The sequence below is a fragment of the Podarcis filfolensis genome (genome assembly GCF_964270895.1).
Source record: "Podarcis filfolensis genome assembly, chromosome: 13".
NCBI lineage: Eukaryota > Metazoa > Chordata > Lepidosauria > Squamata > Lacertidae > Podarcis > Podarcis filfolensis.
Genome location: NC_139615.1, coordinates 52284788 through 52303224, shown reverse-complemented (window position 1 = coordinate 52303224; position 18437 = coordinate 52284788). Strand labels below are relative to the sequence as shown.

Sequence of the window (18437 nt, the reverse complement as noted above, 5' to 3'; positions counted from 1 at the left end):
CGGGCGACGGGATTGTTTGCGGCCTCCTCCTCCTCTGGGTCGCTCTCGCGGCGGCGGCCTCCCGTCCCACTTGGAACTCGGCGGCGGCGCCAAGGATCGGGCCCGGCGGCGGAGGGTGTCTTCCCCCGGGGCGAGCTCCCTCGGCTTCGCCCGGAACCAGGCGAGAGAGGGCGACCAGGCAGGAAAGCGTCCTCCTCCTCCTCTCGCGGAGGGGCTCCAGCCGGGCGAAGCGCCTTCGGAGCGGCTCCCCCGGCAGCCTTAACCGAGGCCCGTCGGTGCGGCCGTCGGAGGAGCCTCCCCCGGCTGGGTCGGAGGTGGGCGGCGTCTCCTTCGGGAGGGTCAGCGGGGAATCGGGTCGGCGGACCCGGGGATTCAGAAGGGACCCGAGTCGGGCAGCTCCGGCTGCAGCCCCGGAGTCCGTCTCTGCAGCGACGCTGTGGTGAACTTGGTTCAGGATGCTGCGAGGTGGGCGGGAAAGTTCGCGCAAAAGCCTTTCTGCTTCAGAAATGGGCGGCGGGGTCGGCCGGCTTGCCTGGCTTCTTTGGCAGGGATTTGGCCAAATGCTTCCTTTGGAAAACACCCCGTTCTCCCCGTTCCGCAGGTATGAGGAATACAAATAAAGAGCCCCGTGGACCCCCAAATCGATACGCACCATGTGGCAAGTACACAGTTTATAAATGTGATATTTCTCGTGTAAAGCCTTTCAAAACTGCGCTCTTTTTTATTTTAGTGAAAATAGCTTACATTTGAATTTGATAGGACGCACAGAGCAAAGTATAATGACTGTGGATCAGTCTCTTCAGTGCAAAATAAAGAGGCAGGTGCAGAAAATGGTGGTCCTGACAACAGGACCTGCCAAGGCAGCCCCTGCCGTCCAGCCAGCCCTCAACTAGAGGCTCATGAACATCCAACTATTCTGTTTTCTATACGCCAATACTTTTTCAGTCTTAAAATCCAGCTATACAAGTTCATTTTCTGTTTCACACAATTAAGTCCATAAGAAGTTTCCAACCCTTAATAAACGCCAGTGGTTTTTATTTAATTAATCACATTAACTTTGCCATCTCAGCTAAGTCGAATAATTTTACCAACCATTTCTCCATAGTAGGTAGGGCTGCATCTTTCCATCTTTGTGCATATATCTTTTCTTAAACTTTAGTTTGGGACTATATAATACCTTTCTCAGAACTAGATCCTGTGGTGTTTACAGTGTTTAGACATCTTCATTTTGTACAGTAAGCTCACTACTTATGCACATTTAACTTGTGTGCATTCAGCTTTACATGCTTGGCAATTTAAAAATACAAGGGGAGGCAGGCAACCAGGAGAAAAGCTCCTATTCTTTCTTCCATGCAGGGGTGCCAACTTGAATAAAATACTGGGGGAGCCCAGGTAAGCCACGCTCCACATAAATGTGGTGTGCACACACCATTTGAATGGCAATGCCCATCAACTTTGGGGGGTAGTTGCCCCCTCAAATATTTTATTGGTGGGCCGAAGGGACCTTGACCCCTAGGAGTTGGCTCCTATGCTTGCACACATACACGTTCTTGTGCACACTTGCTGTTGTGTCCAGGAGGGAAAAATTGACCAAGATTCTAGTTTGGAGGAGAAGACTAAAAGAGGACCAACGGAAGCAGTCATGGAGCTGCTTGGAGACAAGAAGAAACAGTTCGACTGGTGTGTTTTTGCAGTAAAGGGCAGGAAAAGAAGACCAGAAAAGCGGCAGTAAATGATGCCTTTTGGATCAATGAGGAACAGTGTAGAGCTAAAGGAGAAAGCCAGGAGGGTTACAGCAGCAGCCAAGCACCTTGCGGGGTTCACAGAAAGAGCTTGTGGGGGGGGGTATGTGTGGCCATTGGGCTGCAGGTTGGGCTATCCTGATGTAGAGACATTTCTATCTGACTTGGTATTGAAATGCCCTTGATCTTTCTAACTGATGAACAGTACCAGGAGAGGCAGCCAGGCTTTTAATTGTGTGGGTTCCTGTTATATTAGGTCATTGGTTTTTGTAGTAATGGGGAGTAGAAGTTATATAAATTATTCTTTATAAATGTTTTTTTAAAAAAACTGGAATAGTTTTCCCGTTTTTCATTGTTTTTTATAATTATAATTATTACTTATTGAATATATATACTGCCCTATCTATACCTGGAGGTCTTAGGGTGGTTCACAGAACAAAATCAAATTAAGTTTATACCACTTAATATAATACAAATCTCAAAATGTGATATTCATCTTTTTGCTTGTTAATGCAGATTGGTACTATCACGTGCCACTCAAGCGATCAGAGGAGTCTGTTAATTCTGAAGCTCAACAGCAGCCAACATCCCAGATCCCAGGTCTCGGTGATTTTGGAGATCCTCACAGTGAGATTACATTTGGGGGGCGAAGGAAGTGGATTAAAGACACTGACTCGGAATATGTAAAGCTGGCAAAACAAGGAGGCCGACCTGGTAGTTAAAATTCATATGAATCTTATGGCAATTTCAGGAGGCTTGTACATATAAATGGTCTGGAAAGTGCTATAAGAAATTTGGGGACATTGGGGAGGATAAAACACACAAAATATGGATGTTCCACGCCACCCTGAAAGCTGTGATGTTGCAGAAATGCAGGTTCTTTTGTTTTGAAAGAACCCACAATTTTAGCAGTATTCTGTAACCTTTTGTGGCAATCTTGGTTGAATTCATACTTAACTAAAAATTCCACATTTACCTTTGAGTAAGGCCAATTGAAATCAGTGGGCTTACTTCAGAGTAAAAGTGCATTGAATCAAGCTGTAAATGCATCACCTTACCTGAAAGCAGCTATCAGAGGAAACTTGCACATTTTATTCCAAATAAGTAACAGCCTTGGGGAACAATTTTATTTGTAAATCAGCATGGAGGGGAGTTAATCCAGGCATAAATGCAGTTGCTTTTGTGTTTTTATTTCTGTATATTGGTTTGCTCTGTTAGTAAGTAGAGATCTTCTGACAAATGATTGTTTCTCTTGAATTAAAATAAAAAAAGAAGAAATCATTTCATCTGTTTCCCTTCCCTCCTTTTCTGCCTCTATTTGGATATTTTCAGTATTCTTTTTTGTAGTGTAGGGAATTGGGGAAGGCAGGCAGATTTGTGTGTGAGCCATGGTGCATGAGTGTGTGTGTGAGAGAGAAAATAAGTTTCCCTGTCTACTTAAAAAAAAATCATGCTTGAAACATTTGTTGGGAAGGCACATTGGTTAGAGCAGCAGTGGACGACCTCAGGGCCAAGGACCACATTCCCTCAGGAAAATGTGATTACAGGCTGCATACTAGTGACAGGGCCAGCACCAGGAGATCCTGTCGTAGGTCTCTGTCACCTAGTATAGTTTGCCCCTTAATCTCATGGGGAGGGATAGAATGAAGCATTTTTCATATTGCCCTCTTGTTTTAAGAATGTCCAGAAAATTAGTTATCTACTTGTTTTTTTTAAAAAAAACTTAAATAACTTTGTCTCCTTCACTTAAGACTTGTTGAGACATTTTACACCTACTCCACGGAAAGTGTCTCTGGGGTCTTATGGTGCACCTGAGTGGTATACACATCATGGCAAACCAGCAGCAGCAGCAACAGCAGCTGATGAGTCTAAGTAAGTATTCTGTCTTCATGCTAATCTCTTTTGGGTGACTGAGGAAGAGTGGAGTTGAAGAATGTTGAAAGGAAGAAAATGTCACAGCATTTGGAAGCACCTGGAACCTTTCATAACAAAATACTTCACAGTAAACGGTAAAACTGTTTTCCGCAGGCCTCGAGTTTCAGCTATGCCAGACTACATGGTCCATGAGGAGTTTAAGGCTGATCAACCTGCCAGCTATGAGCCTAAAAGAGGGCCTTTTGATTTTGATATGAAAAGTGTTTGGCAAAGAGATGCTGAAGACAAAGAGAACAAAGAGAAAAGAGAGGTATGTGAACCTCTCTTGGTTGGTGAGTGGGTCAGGACAGCAGCACCTCACGCAAATCCCAATGAACTAGCACACCTGGTGTTTTGTATTTCTCTGCCTAATAATGTGGGTCTCTGTCAAATTTGCAGTTGAAAATATATTATTATTATTATTATTATTATTATTATTATTATTATTATTTGTATACCACCCTGCATCCATAGATTTCAGGGCAGATCTATATCAGGTATTGCTGTGGATGCCAATCAAAAAATGGCCGCCATGGGGAAATGACATGGCATAACACAACACAGCCGCCATGGAGAGTGCGGCATAACACAAAATTAGAGAGTATACAGTCATGGTGAAGCTTTTCCCATGTCTTTATTTCCCCACCAAAAAGGTTTCACTTATTGATTTTCTGTCTGCTAAGATGCAGAAATGCCTGTTTCCCCCCAGTGCCAACCCTAAACCAAAGCCTAGGCTGCCATCCTGCATCCACTTACCTGGGAGCAAGCTCCATTAAATAAAAAGAAACTTCTGAGTAGATTACATTATACTGTAAGTTAACTATACAGTGAATTCTTAATGAGTGCTTGATCTCTAACTGCTGTACAGCAGGTGACATGCCTCTTTGCAAATGTTTCAAATTTTCCTTTTGAAGTTAGCATCCACTCAAACATTGTTTAACAGTATTTGCAGAAAATAACCTCTAGAAACTACCTGATCTCAGATGAAGCCACCACAAACAAAATGCACCCTGGCTGCTAGGGAAAGCAAGAGGACAAACAACAGAGATTCCAGGAACTAAAAAATAAGACAGAATCAGGAAAAGTGCACTAAAGGGCAGGGTGGAAGAGCAGCTCTTTAGGACCCAGCGTTTCCGGTTATCTGGTGTCCAAACAGCTCACTTATCAGTCACAAATCCGTCTTCACTCATTGGCTAAAAACATTGATAGGCAGGAGCAGCCAGACTGGCTCATTTCATAGAATTTGTGGAAGTGTTTAAAAATGTTCATATCCCCTTTGGGGGCAAGGTGCTCGATAAGTTGGTCCAGCTGCAGGCATGCTTGGAGGAAACTGATTACTTGGATCCATTCCACTCTGGTTTCAGGCCTGCCTGTGGCACTGAAACTACATTGGCCACTTGGGTTGATGACATTTGTTGGGAAAGAGATGGGAGCTTGAGTTTGCTTGTTCTGCTTGATCTCTTGGTGGCTTTCAATCCTGTTAACCACAATATCCTTCTAGAGGGACATATTGTCTCAGGGAGGTTGGGGCTGGGGACCTTGTGCTTCAGTGCGTCCACTCCTACTTCCTGGGACATTTCTAAGAAGTAGTTATGGGAGGCTAGCATTTGGTGTCCTGTAGTGTCCCATAGGATCGCATCTTGTTTCCCATGCTATTTAACATCTATATGAGGTCTCTGGTTCTGTGATCAGGAGATTTGGAGTGGAACGTCATCAGTATGCAGATGACACCCAGTTCTACCTCTCTGTTTCATCTGAATCAGGAGAGGCAGTTGAGGTGTTAGGTGCTTGGAGGCAGTGGTTTGGATGTGGGCCATTAAACTGAAGCTGAATCCTGAAAAGACAGAGGTGTTATGTGTCCCAAGTTCTGATGTCCAGGAGGTGAGGAGATGGCTTGTTGTGGTGAGAGCAGGTCCACAGCTTGGGGGTGTTTTTTGAATTCAGCGCTGACACTGGCCTTGGTGGCTCAGGTGGCCTTGGTGACCAGGAGTGCCTTTTCCCCCAACTGTGGCTGGTTCACCAGCTACGACACCTTTTAAACAAAACAAATTGGTCACTGTACTCCATGCTGTGATAACTTCCAGATCATATTGTTGCACTCTGTTCTGTGTGGGGCTGCCCTTGAAGCAGGAGCTTCAATTAGTCCAAAGTGCAGCGGCCAGATTACTGGCTGGCGTTCTGTTTCGATCTCACATAACCCCTGTTTTAAAACAGCTGCACTAGTTGCCAGTTTGTTTCTGAGCCCATGGTGTTCACAGTGTTTATAGCTCTGATTGACTCAGGCCCCAAGCAACTTACAATCACAAAAATCAGGTGGGTCCTAAAAATATACCTCTCTGTAAGAAGAGCTCTGCTGGGCAAGGCCAATGGCCCGCCCACTCCAGCCTCCTGCTGTCATAGCGGTCAACCAGATGCCTGTGGGAAACCAGTTATTACCCAACTTTCACCCTAAGGTCACATAATAATCACTGCCATGGGGCCTTAGGATGAAAGGTGGGTAATAAATAATAATAATATTTTTTTCTATTGAATTGTTGTTGTTGTTGTTTAGTCGTTTAGTCGTGTCCGCCTCTTTGTGACCCCCTGGACCAGAGCACGCCAGGCACTCCTGTCTTCCACTGCCTCCCGCAGTTTGGTCAGACTCATGTTTGTAGCTTCGAGAACACTGTCCAGCCATCTCGTCCTTTGTCATCCCCTTTTCCTTGTGCCCTCAATACACAAGTTTATTTGCACTGAACATGAAATGTCGCCATATGATGCTGTTTCATTCAGAACCAAGCTGTGTCCTGGAACTGGAAAGAAACTATCAGCGGCTAAATTGATGTTGGCTCTGTATAGACTCCAGAATCCTTAAAACTAGACTAGCTGCAGACCCTTCCTTTACCTTCCAGCCCCAGAATGTGTTGTAGGACTTAACAACACAATCCTCATATATCATGTCTTCCATGAACTGCAGCAGATTTGGGGGCTGGGGGGCAGACACTTGTACTTTTTGTCACTTTTAGAAAAAGCTGGAGTGTGCCTACAGTTTATAGAAATCAACTTTTTTTTTGGAAAAAGTATGGTATTTGGGTGCTAAAATCTACCATATGTTTTGGATAGTCGTTTTTCTGTATGTCTCTGTTCTCTATGGGTCTGGCTAACTCTCAAGATACTGTATTGTTGCCAAACTCTGTACAAGGGTTCCCGAGGGGGAGATGGCAGTTTTCATCAATGTTTGGATGCCAAGGCACCATTTTGAATCAAGATGGCAGATCAAAGCTTGACTTTGGTGTGAATTTGCCTGGTTTTTGGCGTAATGGGTCCAGACTACACCAATTTGGATGGTTCTGAAGATACTGTTGTCCCATTTGGCAGGATAGTTCCTACCTGCACCAGTTTGGATGCCTCTTGAGATATTGTCACCAAACTCTGCATCAGGGTTCCTCATATGGAGGTGGCAATATTCATCTGTCTTTGGACACCAGGCACCATTTTGAATCAAGGTGGCAGACCAAAATGTGACTTTGGTGTAACTGCTCAATTTGGTAGGATGGGCTCAAAGTACACAGATTTTTATACCTCTGAAGATATTGTCACCCCATTTTATAGGACTTTGCCCAGTTTGGAATGACAGTTCCAACCTGCACCAATTTAGATGCCTCTTGAGATAACATCACCAAACTCAGCAAGAGAGTTCCCAAGGTAGAGGTGGTGATCTAATCCTACAGTTGGACACTGGGCACCATGTTGACTCAAGATGGCGGATTGATATATGACTTTGCCCAGTATAGCATGATGGGTCCAAATTACGCGGAATTGTACACCTCTAAAGATACTATCACCCTGTTTGGTGGGACTTTGCCAAATCTGATGTGGCGTTGCCAACCAGTGCCAAGCTAAGATGCCTTTGAAGAGATAGTGTCAGCACGATCGTTCCCAAGGTGGAGGAGGTGGTCTATGTTTAGATGCCAGATGACATGTTGAATCAAGATTAACCAAATTAACGTTAAGTAAACATTAGCTCCCTTTGATCTGGGGCTGGGTCAAGCATTCCCCAGGCAAGGGTGAAGCCCGGGTGGGTAAGTGGATAGTTGTGCACAGCCCTAAAACTCACTAATGACACTATCCTTTGAAAAATCACAATATTTTGGGGTTTCTTCAGATTCCTGGGAAGTGCCAGGCACTTCCCACTCATGAACAATATAGTGTGAAATAATCCCTTTGAAGGGTGTAAATTTCTTATGTAAATTGGTTGAGGTTCCTGCATTGCAGGGATTTGAACTAGATGACCCGGGGGGGGGGGAGGTGGCGTTCCAACTCATTCTGTGATCCTGGTTATGACTTAAGATGCTTTTTGTATCATTGAAATTAAGCTGACAGACTAATAAAATCATTATCAGGTTGGTTGGTTTTTTAATTTTCCTGCTTAATTTATACAAATTTTGTGAAACTAAGACCTTGACTAAATGGGAAAGAGATTTCTCTGTTCAGGGATAGCTTCTTGTGCACTTTGAGGACATTCGTGGCAACAGCAGGACTGGGGAAGAAGTGAAGCAGGTGAGATTTTTGCTCCTCACCAGCATCCTTCCTTAGTAACATCGAACCATAGTTTGGCATAGCACCACATGCAAACCAGGTCATAGTATCTTAATTTGGTGCATTTGTCTCCCAGCTCTTTTAAGGATCCCTCTGAAGTAATATTGGGCACAATTCAGCCAAAATTAAGCATAGTAGTTGATTTCAGTAGCAAAGTTGTTGTGATTAAAACCTCTCCCACTGAACTGGGTGAAATTAACTTTGAATGGATAGTGTGACTTTTGTCCTTCAACAGGAATCACATATAAACATAATTTAATTGCCTGATGGCCAACCCTTATGGCTAAACCTTGAGAAATAACTGCTGAAATCTTGGATTTAAATTTCATTAGCTTTGTGAAACTTTCATTTTATATATCTTCTCAGAAGCAAGTCCCATTGGGTGTAATGGGCCTAACTCTCAGATAAGTACATTACTGGATTGCAGTCATAAACTATTTTCAGATACCTGCTTATTTAGAGTTATGGGTTTTAATTGTTTTGTCAGGATATAAGAAATACTAGCCAGGAGTACTGTTTAAAGTTCAGCCTCCTTAGTTTATTCTATCGGGGAAAAGTGTGTTGGTTCCAGTTAAAGAAATAAATCCTTAAGGACATATCACAGTACAAAAACATTTTAATCCCAGAGGGTTCTTCTCAGGTCTCATTAAAAACATGGAAGCCTCTTGTGCATTCTAGATCAGGTTACTCAATTGATTATAGATCCATTCTTTTCAGCTTCCAGAATATATGTTCTTTTTTTCTGAACATTAATGTTTCTTTGGGAGTGTTTTCAGGAACACTGGTTATCTTTTTATATTATTAAAGCTTCCATACTCTGTTTCTAAAGAGTATGGAACTAGATGTAAAATGGGATAATCAGGAACAAAGGGATCTGTTGAAGGTTACCTTTTTAAAAAATTTAAAAGCAGTATCAGAATCTTGCTGGAGCTGTGGCTCAGAGAGGAGACATAATATTGTGTATATCATTTTCATGATTTAAATTTTACCTCGCCCCGCCCCCAGCAGAAAGGTTCTATTCTTTCTGAAATGAAGTTTGTACGCAGGCAAGTCAGGTAGTATACACTTTATGTGACCAAGCTGATCATTTTTGTAAAACATTAAACACTTTCTTAATCTCTTTTCTGTTATCTTTAAGATCTATTAAATTATTATTATTTTTTTAAAAAATCCCAACAGGAAAATGGAGTACAAGTTGAGGGCTCTCCAGGCAGCACAAAAGAAGAGGTGAGTTTTTCTGAAACTAGAATTGGAGTTGATAAAAGACAGAGGGAAAATCTCAAATTGACCAGACTAAGCCAAGAAACAGGTATTTGGCGATTCCATCAGCACATCATTGCAAAATCTTTCTCCAAGTTACTGTTGTGGTCTCCCCTCCTTTTAAAAGTCAGTGTTGATTCCTGGATGCATTTGTATTTTTAGTAGTTTTCTAGCCAGCTTCAAAGTTTCAGATTCTGGTAAAGAATAAAACTGGTTAGCATGAAAGGCTTTTTTAGTACTGTTCCAATCAATGCTCTTTTAGTATTCCAATCAGCCTGACTAAGGAGTTCACTCTGTGGTGGAGGGGCTGGGATGGGCACGTGTAAGCTCATGTTCCACTCATGATCTCTTACCTTGGTTAATAAATTCTGAAGTTTCTGTATGCATCACCCTGTGTGTACTCAAGTTTTGTCATTCTGAAGTATGCACCTGCTCGAAAATGTGAGCTTTTTCTTAAAACCTGAGACTAAACTTGACAAGATTTTAAATGTGTTCTTGTATTTAACATGCAGGATGGTAATCGTAACTGGAATCACAGCAGGTTTATAAAGCAATTTTAACTCTCTGCCTTCCTCCTGAGGAAAACCCCTCCTCTGGTATTTGCTTTGTAGGGTGAGGAGGAAATCCTAAATTGTCACCAGTGGGGGATTTCCTTCCAAATCTGCACACAAAATTTAAAGAGGCATATAACAGCACGGGCAGTTTGGCCCTTATATTTTAAGATAAAGCTTACAATTTTAGCATTCAAATGGCACATACCACTGGTAATCAGAACTTGAATAAACACAGGTAGTGCAGACACAACATTGCAAATGTGAACTTGCACACATGCTCCTTCCAGCACCTTCTCACTTCAGTGTACATATTTTAAACCTGCACGTTAAAGGTGCACCTAACAGAAACCAAGCAACCTTAACCACCCTTTGAAAGTAATGCTAAGGGTCAATCTACATGTTCTGTTATAACAGATTTAAATTGGGTTTATAGCATATGGGGAACGGGTCCAGTCTTGATCAGCCCAACTCAAAAGTTCTAGTCATCACATATCAAACTTTTTTATTTCTCAGCCTAGACAGATCAGATTACTTTGAGTGACAACATCACAAAAACAGGAGCCTAATACAGGAGCCATGTACAGATTGCTACAGAATATATAATCCAGGGAATATTCTTTCTTTTTAGCTGTTATTTCAACCTGTTTTAATCATAGGTATATGTATGTCCATTACTGAATTAGCATTATCTTTTTTACACAGATAAAGCTTCCTGCTATAACGCCAAGATACCCACACAGAACACCACAACCTATTGCAACTAAAGAATTTCATGGAGGAAACCGACTCTACTTCCCTCCAATGTTAGCTAAATATAATTGCTGTGTTTTAAATCCAGACCTTACAGACGGATGTGCAAGTACTCAACTTGCCAGTGTAAAGCTGTGCATAAAATTGTTACCCTTTGCTCCAGTTCAGTTTGCTGTATGAATTAGTGTATTGCATCATAGTGATGGCTATATGCTGATCTTAACAATAAGCATATAATCACAATAAGATATAGTTGGTAGGCATTGGGAAGGCAGTATGCACACTTTTTAAAAAAGTGTAGTTTATTAAAAACTACCCTAGATTATCATATGTACACTGTATCAGTTATTTGTCAGTGTACCAGATGAGAAGCCTCGTTGGATGTCATGTTACATGACTGGTAATCTGGAACAGGTGAAAATGGAGACCAGAGTACACCTTGCTTTATTTTGGGAACATATTCAAGGGCGTAGCACAGGTTCTCTGCACCCAGGATGCATGTGTGTGTGTGTGCTGGGGCGGGGGCAGAGTGTGGCCGCGCGAGCCCAAGCCCTCACTGCTCACCAAGCCACAGTGGTCTGAGCCAGCAGTGAGTGAGGCAAGGGGAGGGAGAAAGGCTCAAAGCCAGCTCACAGTGAGGGCAGACCAGCAGCGGTTGCCAGAGGCTCTCACCTCTCCTTGGTGGGTGGTGCTGCTGCTGCCATCCTCCTCCCTCTCAGCCAGCTATGAGGAGAAGGAGGTACTGCTGCTGCTGCAGCCCTGAAGGCCCAGCCAGGGCACAGCTTGGTGAGGGAGGGAGCCTGTCGTGGGGGTGCCTGGTTGTGCCATCTTGCGCCCTCTCAGTAATGCATGCCCCCCCCATGCTATGCTCCTGATATCATTTGGGATTGCTGTAGGCTTGACGTCTTTCGATCACATAAGTTACTTGTCTTAGTCATTCATATTTACCAGTAGTTCCTGTTTTGACTGGGGTTACTTGAAACAACTTTTTCTTCACTGCTGGATGTTGAGAAGGTGTGCATCAACGTATGTTGTCCCTATGTGAAGATTTGCATGTGGATCTGTTTTACCAGCTGGCATTCTAAGCTGCCTATACAGCTGGCATACTTCTACTAGAGGCCACAAAGCCAGAATGCTTCTAATACCAAAGGAAGCTTCAAAAACACTTTTTAATATAGCACAGAGACCTGGTGTTTAAAAAACCTCACCAGACTTGCTCAAACCTTTGGATCCACCTAATGTAATTCTTTGGCTCTCTGCTTCTCTGTATGTTTGCATTGGGATGCTCTGATGACCATCAGGTTCCCCAGTACATATATTTGTTGTCAACACTAACAGTAAATTACTGTAAGTAACTGTTGAAAAACCATGGCGCCAGGTACCATTTGGACTCACGGCACTCTTCTAAAAATGACAAAGACTTTTATATGCCTATTTTAAAAAATTGTTATCATAGTAAAGAAAAAGAAAGATGGATACCAGTTTTGATAAAAGGCTTGCTTCTTGTTTGGTGTTCTCGTATAGGCCTGCTCACAAAAAAAACGAACCTGTAAACTTCAGCAAACTGATCAGCAGTGGTTATGGAGATGAGTGGCTTCAACAGCGTGATGACTGGGAGAAAAAGAACTCGCAGCCTAATGGTAACATCTTAGACTTTAAAAAAATAGGCAGTATTTACTGACCTATGTCTTTCTTTGTAACGTAGACCTATGGAAATATGTGTATTAATCCCATAAAACATTCCAGTAGATATATGGAAATTGGGCTTCAGTTCATAGCTTATTCATTGTATTGCCTACAGACCCGGTATATTGTTTATTCGGGACAAGTTTTTGGGATTTTGTTTCTGTTCAGATAGAGTGTTGTTGTTTAGTCATTTAGTCGTGTCCGACTCTTCGTGACCCCATGGACCAGAGCACGCCAGGCACTCCTGTCAAGAAAACATGGAGTTTTCTTGGCAGGAATACTAGAGTGGCTTGCCGGTTCCTGCTCCAGGTGGATCACGTTTGGTCAAAACTCTCCACTATGACCTGTCCATCTTGGGTGGCCCTGCACGGCATAGCTCATAGCTTCTCTGAGTTATTCAAGCCCCTTCGCCACGGCAAGGCAGTGATCCATGAAGGGGTCAGATAGAGTAGAGCTAACTTAATCTGCATTCATTCTGCAGTTTTTGTAGAGCATATAGAAAATAAACTACTTGGGTGGTGTATGTTATACACTAAACCTTTACACAATTTTATATGTAACTTCTGTAAACTCCAATGGAAATTGCTTCCAGGAAAGCATGTACTGGACTTTAGTCTGACATCAGACATCATTGCTTATGCCAAATCATAATTCCACTTAAAGATGCAAGGTAGCATGGGATAAATGGCACCCAAATATAATATTTATTTTAAAATGCTCCTTTTGAAAAGACTTGCCTTCTAATAAGATAATAGCATTTACAGAATGACGCCTGTGCAAATATCCTATTGTATTCAAAAGCTTTTGGACACCTTTTTAGCTCATTTGCCCCCTAACAAATGCCTTGTAAGACTATTAAAGCAACCAAGGCTTATTTTATGACATGAATGCATATTAAATAAAGAATTCCTTTTCTGTTGTTTCTTACAGATTCTCTTCTTCCTCCAAGTGAGTACCAGAAGAAAATAGAAAAGAGGCAGAAAGCTAGGAAACACACATTGTCATACAAAAGAAAACCTAGATCTCAATCTGGACTTGAAATGGGGGCCCAGCCTAAGAAGCCATTCTTCAACCTCAGAATGTATGCCACCCAAAGCACTATCCTACCAGCCCATTTCTGCCTTAACAGATCTAAGAATTATTCATTTCCAAACATATACAGTCTTTTTCTTTAATTGTCAATAGAATTTAACAGTGAAGGAAAGTAACCTTTTTAAACGTAAAGCTTATTACAAATGTTTTTAATATGAATTTTTACTTCTAGCTTAATTAATTAATTGGGGAAAAAACCTTTTGCTTTGTGTAGAGCAGTGGTTTGTTTCTCTTTCCCACCCATTCGCTGTTATCCACGGGCAGAGATTTCCTTCGGTGTCCCAGGGGTGGGCGCTCTCATAAATTCTGCAGCAGCCTCTCCTGCCACTCCTCAACACCTCACACTTCCCTTAAGTTCACTTCCCTCAAGTCTTTGCAATTGGGTATTGGCAGACCTAGAAGAAAATATTTTCTTCTCAATTTTTATTCTTGGGCATATCCAAATAGAGGGCAGTAACACTGCATTTATTTCAAATTGGTTGAAAGTTTTGCTTTGGAAATTCATAATAAAATACAATGATACATTCTACACAAGGTCCCCAATCATGAGAGGGAGATCAGCATATATGCAGTGATGCTTACCTCATTTTTTTCTGCACTGCATCACTGGCTGATTTTAAAAACACTAGAAGCATAGAATTGTAGAGTTGGAAGCGACCCAGGGGATCATCTAGTCCAGGCATGGCAAACTTGGCCCTCCAGCTGTTTTGGGACTACAACTCCCATCATCCCTAGCTACCAGGACCTGTGGTCAGGGATGATGGGAATTGTAGCCCCCAAACAGCTGGAGGGCCAGGTTTGGCCATGCCCGATTCTAGTCCAACCCCCTGAGTAGCTGCTTGCAATGCATTGTGGGATGCTGCTGTTTGGAGAAACAAAATTTAAGTCCTACAGCACTTGCTTATTTTCCACTTGTGCCTCACTGGATGAGGCCATTATGCAGAAAGCTGCAAACTCAAGAAGAATCTAGAGTTCATGATGTAATGCACATACACAATAGTAGGGCTGGAAGGCGTATGTAGTTCAAGTGTTTCCATGTATATAGAATTTATCACATCCAAACTGTTTCTTAGAACTTAATTCCACATTTCAGAAGCTCACAGGTAGGAAGGTTATATTTGTGTTGTGGTGTCTGTAGAGAATGGATCAAGCATAGTTAAGATATCCACAGTGATTTCCAAAGGGACCATGTATGTGCTATGTTGGAGAAGGTAAGAAAAGGCAAGAAAACTGATTAGCCAGGATGGCTGAGACAAGGGGAGAGTTGTTCTATGGAGTTTATTTAACTTGTTCATGCAGCTGAGGTCTACTAAAGCAAAGCTGAATACTTTTAGAAAAGGACAATAATCCAAATTAGGACAATGAACTCTTGTGTGTCAGAATAACAACTCTGTTATATACCTCAATTATTACATAAAACCCATCATAAAAATTATGCTGCAATCCCATTCAGCCAATGTTTCTTTATATTTCTGAGCAGGCATGCATGGGATTGCACTGTGATGCTCTAGTCCTGTACACTTACCTAGAAGTAGGATCCACTGACAGCAGGGGTTTTTTTCCAAGTAAAGGTGCACAGCATTACATGCCATGACTAGAATCATACACCCGGCCTAGGAATTTAGTTTAAAGGTATTCATAATCTACCTGCACACATGGGATGCCGTGTGCTTGGCAGGCTAATGGACCCCACATCAGCACCATCTCCATTGGTTCATGTGTGCTGGTTAAACATGGAATTTACTATTTTAGGACAGTATTTCCATAGATTTGGGGGGGGGGGTAATGCGGAAGTCATCAATGTAATAGAATACTGAGGATATAAAAAAGTGTATTTTTGTTATTTTAAAGAACTTCAGTACTACCATTTAGAACAGACCTCACATGCAATTCATCAAAACCGTTAACAGAACAATAAACAGAGCAATAAAACCCTATTTCCATCTAACCATAAAACTCACTAAAACAAGCCCTGCTCAAAGAGCCCCAATTATCTTGCATTCCAATTTAAACTCCAAATGCCTTTCTAAACAGATGTGACTTTGAAGCTAGTTTAAGTGAAATTGGGGAGGGCATCTCCCCAAGGATTGAATTCCATAGGTAAGGGGCCAGGGCTGAGAAGACCCTGTTTCTTATGACCGCCAAACTAATACATTTTACTGTAGGCATCTCAACAGGGTCTCCATATTGCTGCAGGTGGTCCCTAAGGTAACCTGGTCCCATGCCATTTAAAGCAGGGGCGGTTAACCCTTTTCGGGCCAAGGACCACATTGGCCCATGGTCATCCTTCCAGGGGCAAAAGTTGGTGTGGTGAGCACTGGATTTCTCAGTACTGCCTTCCAAAACACTTTCCCGCCAACTCTGCACTATTTTAAAGCATTTTTAATCATGCATTATTACATACAGATACAGGCTGCAGGTTTGCCACCACTATTTTAGAGCTTCCTTGGCAATCACCAGCACTTTGATTTGGACTGGGAACAAACTAGCAGCCACTGTAGCTGGCACAATATTGATGTCACATAACTGATTGCTTGGCCCCCACAAATAGATGGGTAGCCACATCTAAAACAGCGCTTGAATAACTATAGGAGATTATCCAGAAAGGGTAACAACAGGCTTATCAACCTAAGCTGGTTAAAGGCTCTCCTGGATACCACATCTAATTCCCTGTGTTAGCAGAGAGCCCAGAAACACACCCAAGGTGCACACCTGACTCTTCAGGGGAAGAAGTGCAATTCTAGTATCTGAAGCTGCAACCAACAGCGCTTGCATTTCATTTCTTTTATTGATTTGGTTGCATTTATGAATTGCTTCCTATGTAACCTCTTGAAGTGGTTTAACACTAAAAGCACCAACAAGAAAAACATTTTAAAAAAATCATATACGGTATGGTTGCATCTTATGGGGGGGCGGGGTATGTTCTGGGGTGGTGCATATATGCAAAAATGGGCCGGCTGCCCCACCAGCCTTACCTTCCAGAGCTGGTGTGCCGAGCAGGCCTTTCTAAAGGCTGATGTTTTGTTGTGTTCTTTAGATTTTGTTGGAGTGGCAACCCAGTCAGATGGGCATCATATGTTGTTATTTTGTGACCCTTGGGGTCCCTTCCAATTCTACAATTCTATGCTTCTACCTCCCTCCCCTCAAGCAAAGCAGATTACTTTTAAACTCTTCAGATTGCTTAACAGACAAGTCCTCTCAGCATGCAGGCTCTGGGATGCTCTCAGGGCCTTCCAGGTTTCCATGCAAGAGCACCCCATATTTCATTTGACAGTCATTTAGATATTTGAAGCTGGCTGTCATAACTTCTCTCAGTCTCCTCTTTCCCAGGCTAAACATATCCAACTTGCTCAACTATTCCTCAGCAGGTTTGGCTTCTAGACCCTTGATCATGTTGGTTGCCCTCCTCTGCACACCTTCCAGCTTGTCAATATCCTTCTTAAATTGTAGCACCCAGAACTGGACACCGTGTTCCTGGTGTGGTCTGACCAAGGCAAAATAGAGCCGGACTATTACTTCCCTTGATCTGGACACTATACTTCTGTTGATGCAGCCTGGAAGAGCATTGGCTTTTTTTGTTGCTGCATCACATTTTAGGCTTATGGTCATCTAAGACCCCTTGTTGTTGTTTAGTCGTGTCCAACTGTTCGTGACCCCATGGACCAGAGCACGCCAGGCACTCCTGTCTTCAACTGCCTCCTGCAGTTTGGTCAAACTCATGTTAGTGGCTTCGAGAACACTGTCCAACCATCTCGTCCTCTGTCGTCCCCTCCTCCTAAGACCCCTAGAATGTACTATTAAAGCAACACTGTTCACACTGAAAAGGAAATTAGAAAGAGGAAGGGCAGTCCAAATGTACAAGGAGCAACCCAATTTCATTGCTGTTAGTTCATTTCAATATTACACAAGCAGGGCCATCCTTCATTGACTTCAGAGACTCTTTTTTGTACAAGAAAGAAATTGATATTTAATGTCTTTGAGTGAGAAAAAAAAATGCTCATTTTTCTGTCACCTCTTGTTTTTCAGATTCAGAGACATCCCAGCCAGAATCAACACAAACAGACAATGAGTAAAAGCAGATACTTCATAGAATTGTCAAAATTCTCACTATTTCAAAACAGCACTGAGTGCAGAAGACTATAATAGAGCTTAGGAAGCAGGCTTCAATAATTATATGTTGATGTGTTAGATTATGTGTCTTTTTAACCAGGATATTTAAACAATGGACCACATTCATTCCTTTTGGTTTTTCTGTTTGTTTCAGTAAGTTTGCAACTGACATGAGTTTGGTCCAATAATCTACCCCAGTAAGTTTTTAAAGCCTGGATGCTTGCTTCTGCTATTAATGCCTCCGCCTGTATCTGAACCTGCTTTCTGCTTCTACTTTTCACCCACTTCTACCAAGGTTTGCCTTGTAACCTCATGTTCTAAAGCTACATGGGCTGCTTGAGAGTTGGTGAACAGTAGCATCCCTGCAGTCCCGGGACCTGGTTAATGGATGCTTTGCTATGGGGTTGCACTACTGAAGAGAGTCTGTAGTGGAACAAAACACTTGAGACCAGTTTGAGCAACATAACCTTTGCAAAGCTGAGTCTTTATTTTTCTGCTTCCAAGTGTTGAATGGGGTAAGTAAAAAGCCAGATTGTTGTGATGTTTTATATATTTTGAACTTGTATGTATATTGGCCTTGAGATTATTATTCAGGAGGTTGGATTGAAATGATCGTTTTCAACACCATTCTCATTTTGTTCTGATGTATACCTCACATCATATAAACTTGCATATATACTTGGAATTCTGTTTGAATAAACATCATAAGAGAATGATAACAATTGCCTTTTAACTATTTCTTAAAACATTA

The 18437-nt window shown here is 42.3% G+C and overlaps 1 protein-coding gene across 5 annotated transcripts; it reads left to right on the top strand.

Moving 5' to 3' along the window:
• Positions 1-18408, top strand: LOC310748292 (uncharacterized protein C7orf57). Of its 5 annotated transcripts, none has more exons than XR_014541273.1 (10): positions 1-160; positions 602-658; positions 2259-2456; positions 3494-3614; positions 3771-3927; positions 9414-9461; positions 10751-10851; positions 12323-12438; positions 13415-14249; positions 14367-18408. XR_014541273.1 is itself a non-coding variant. In XM_083583934.1 (10 exons), the coding sequence occupies exons 2-10, from the start codon at positions 604-606 to the stop codon at positions 17643-17645; spliced, it is 990 nt and encodes a 329-aa protein (XP_083440060.1). In that variant the 5' UTR covers positions 1-160; positions 602-603; the 3' UTR covers positions 17646-18408. The 5 variants fall into 5 exon arrangements, 3 of the variants coding, with proteins under 3 accessions (XP_083440060.1, XP_083440059.1, XP_083440058.1); XM_083583934.1 differs by having other exon boundaries at positions 13415-13565; positions 17603-18408; XR_014541274.1 differs by having other exon boundaries at positions 159-465.
• The last annotated feature ends 29 nt before the right edge of the window (positions 18409-18437 follow it).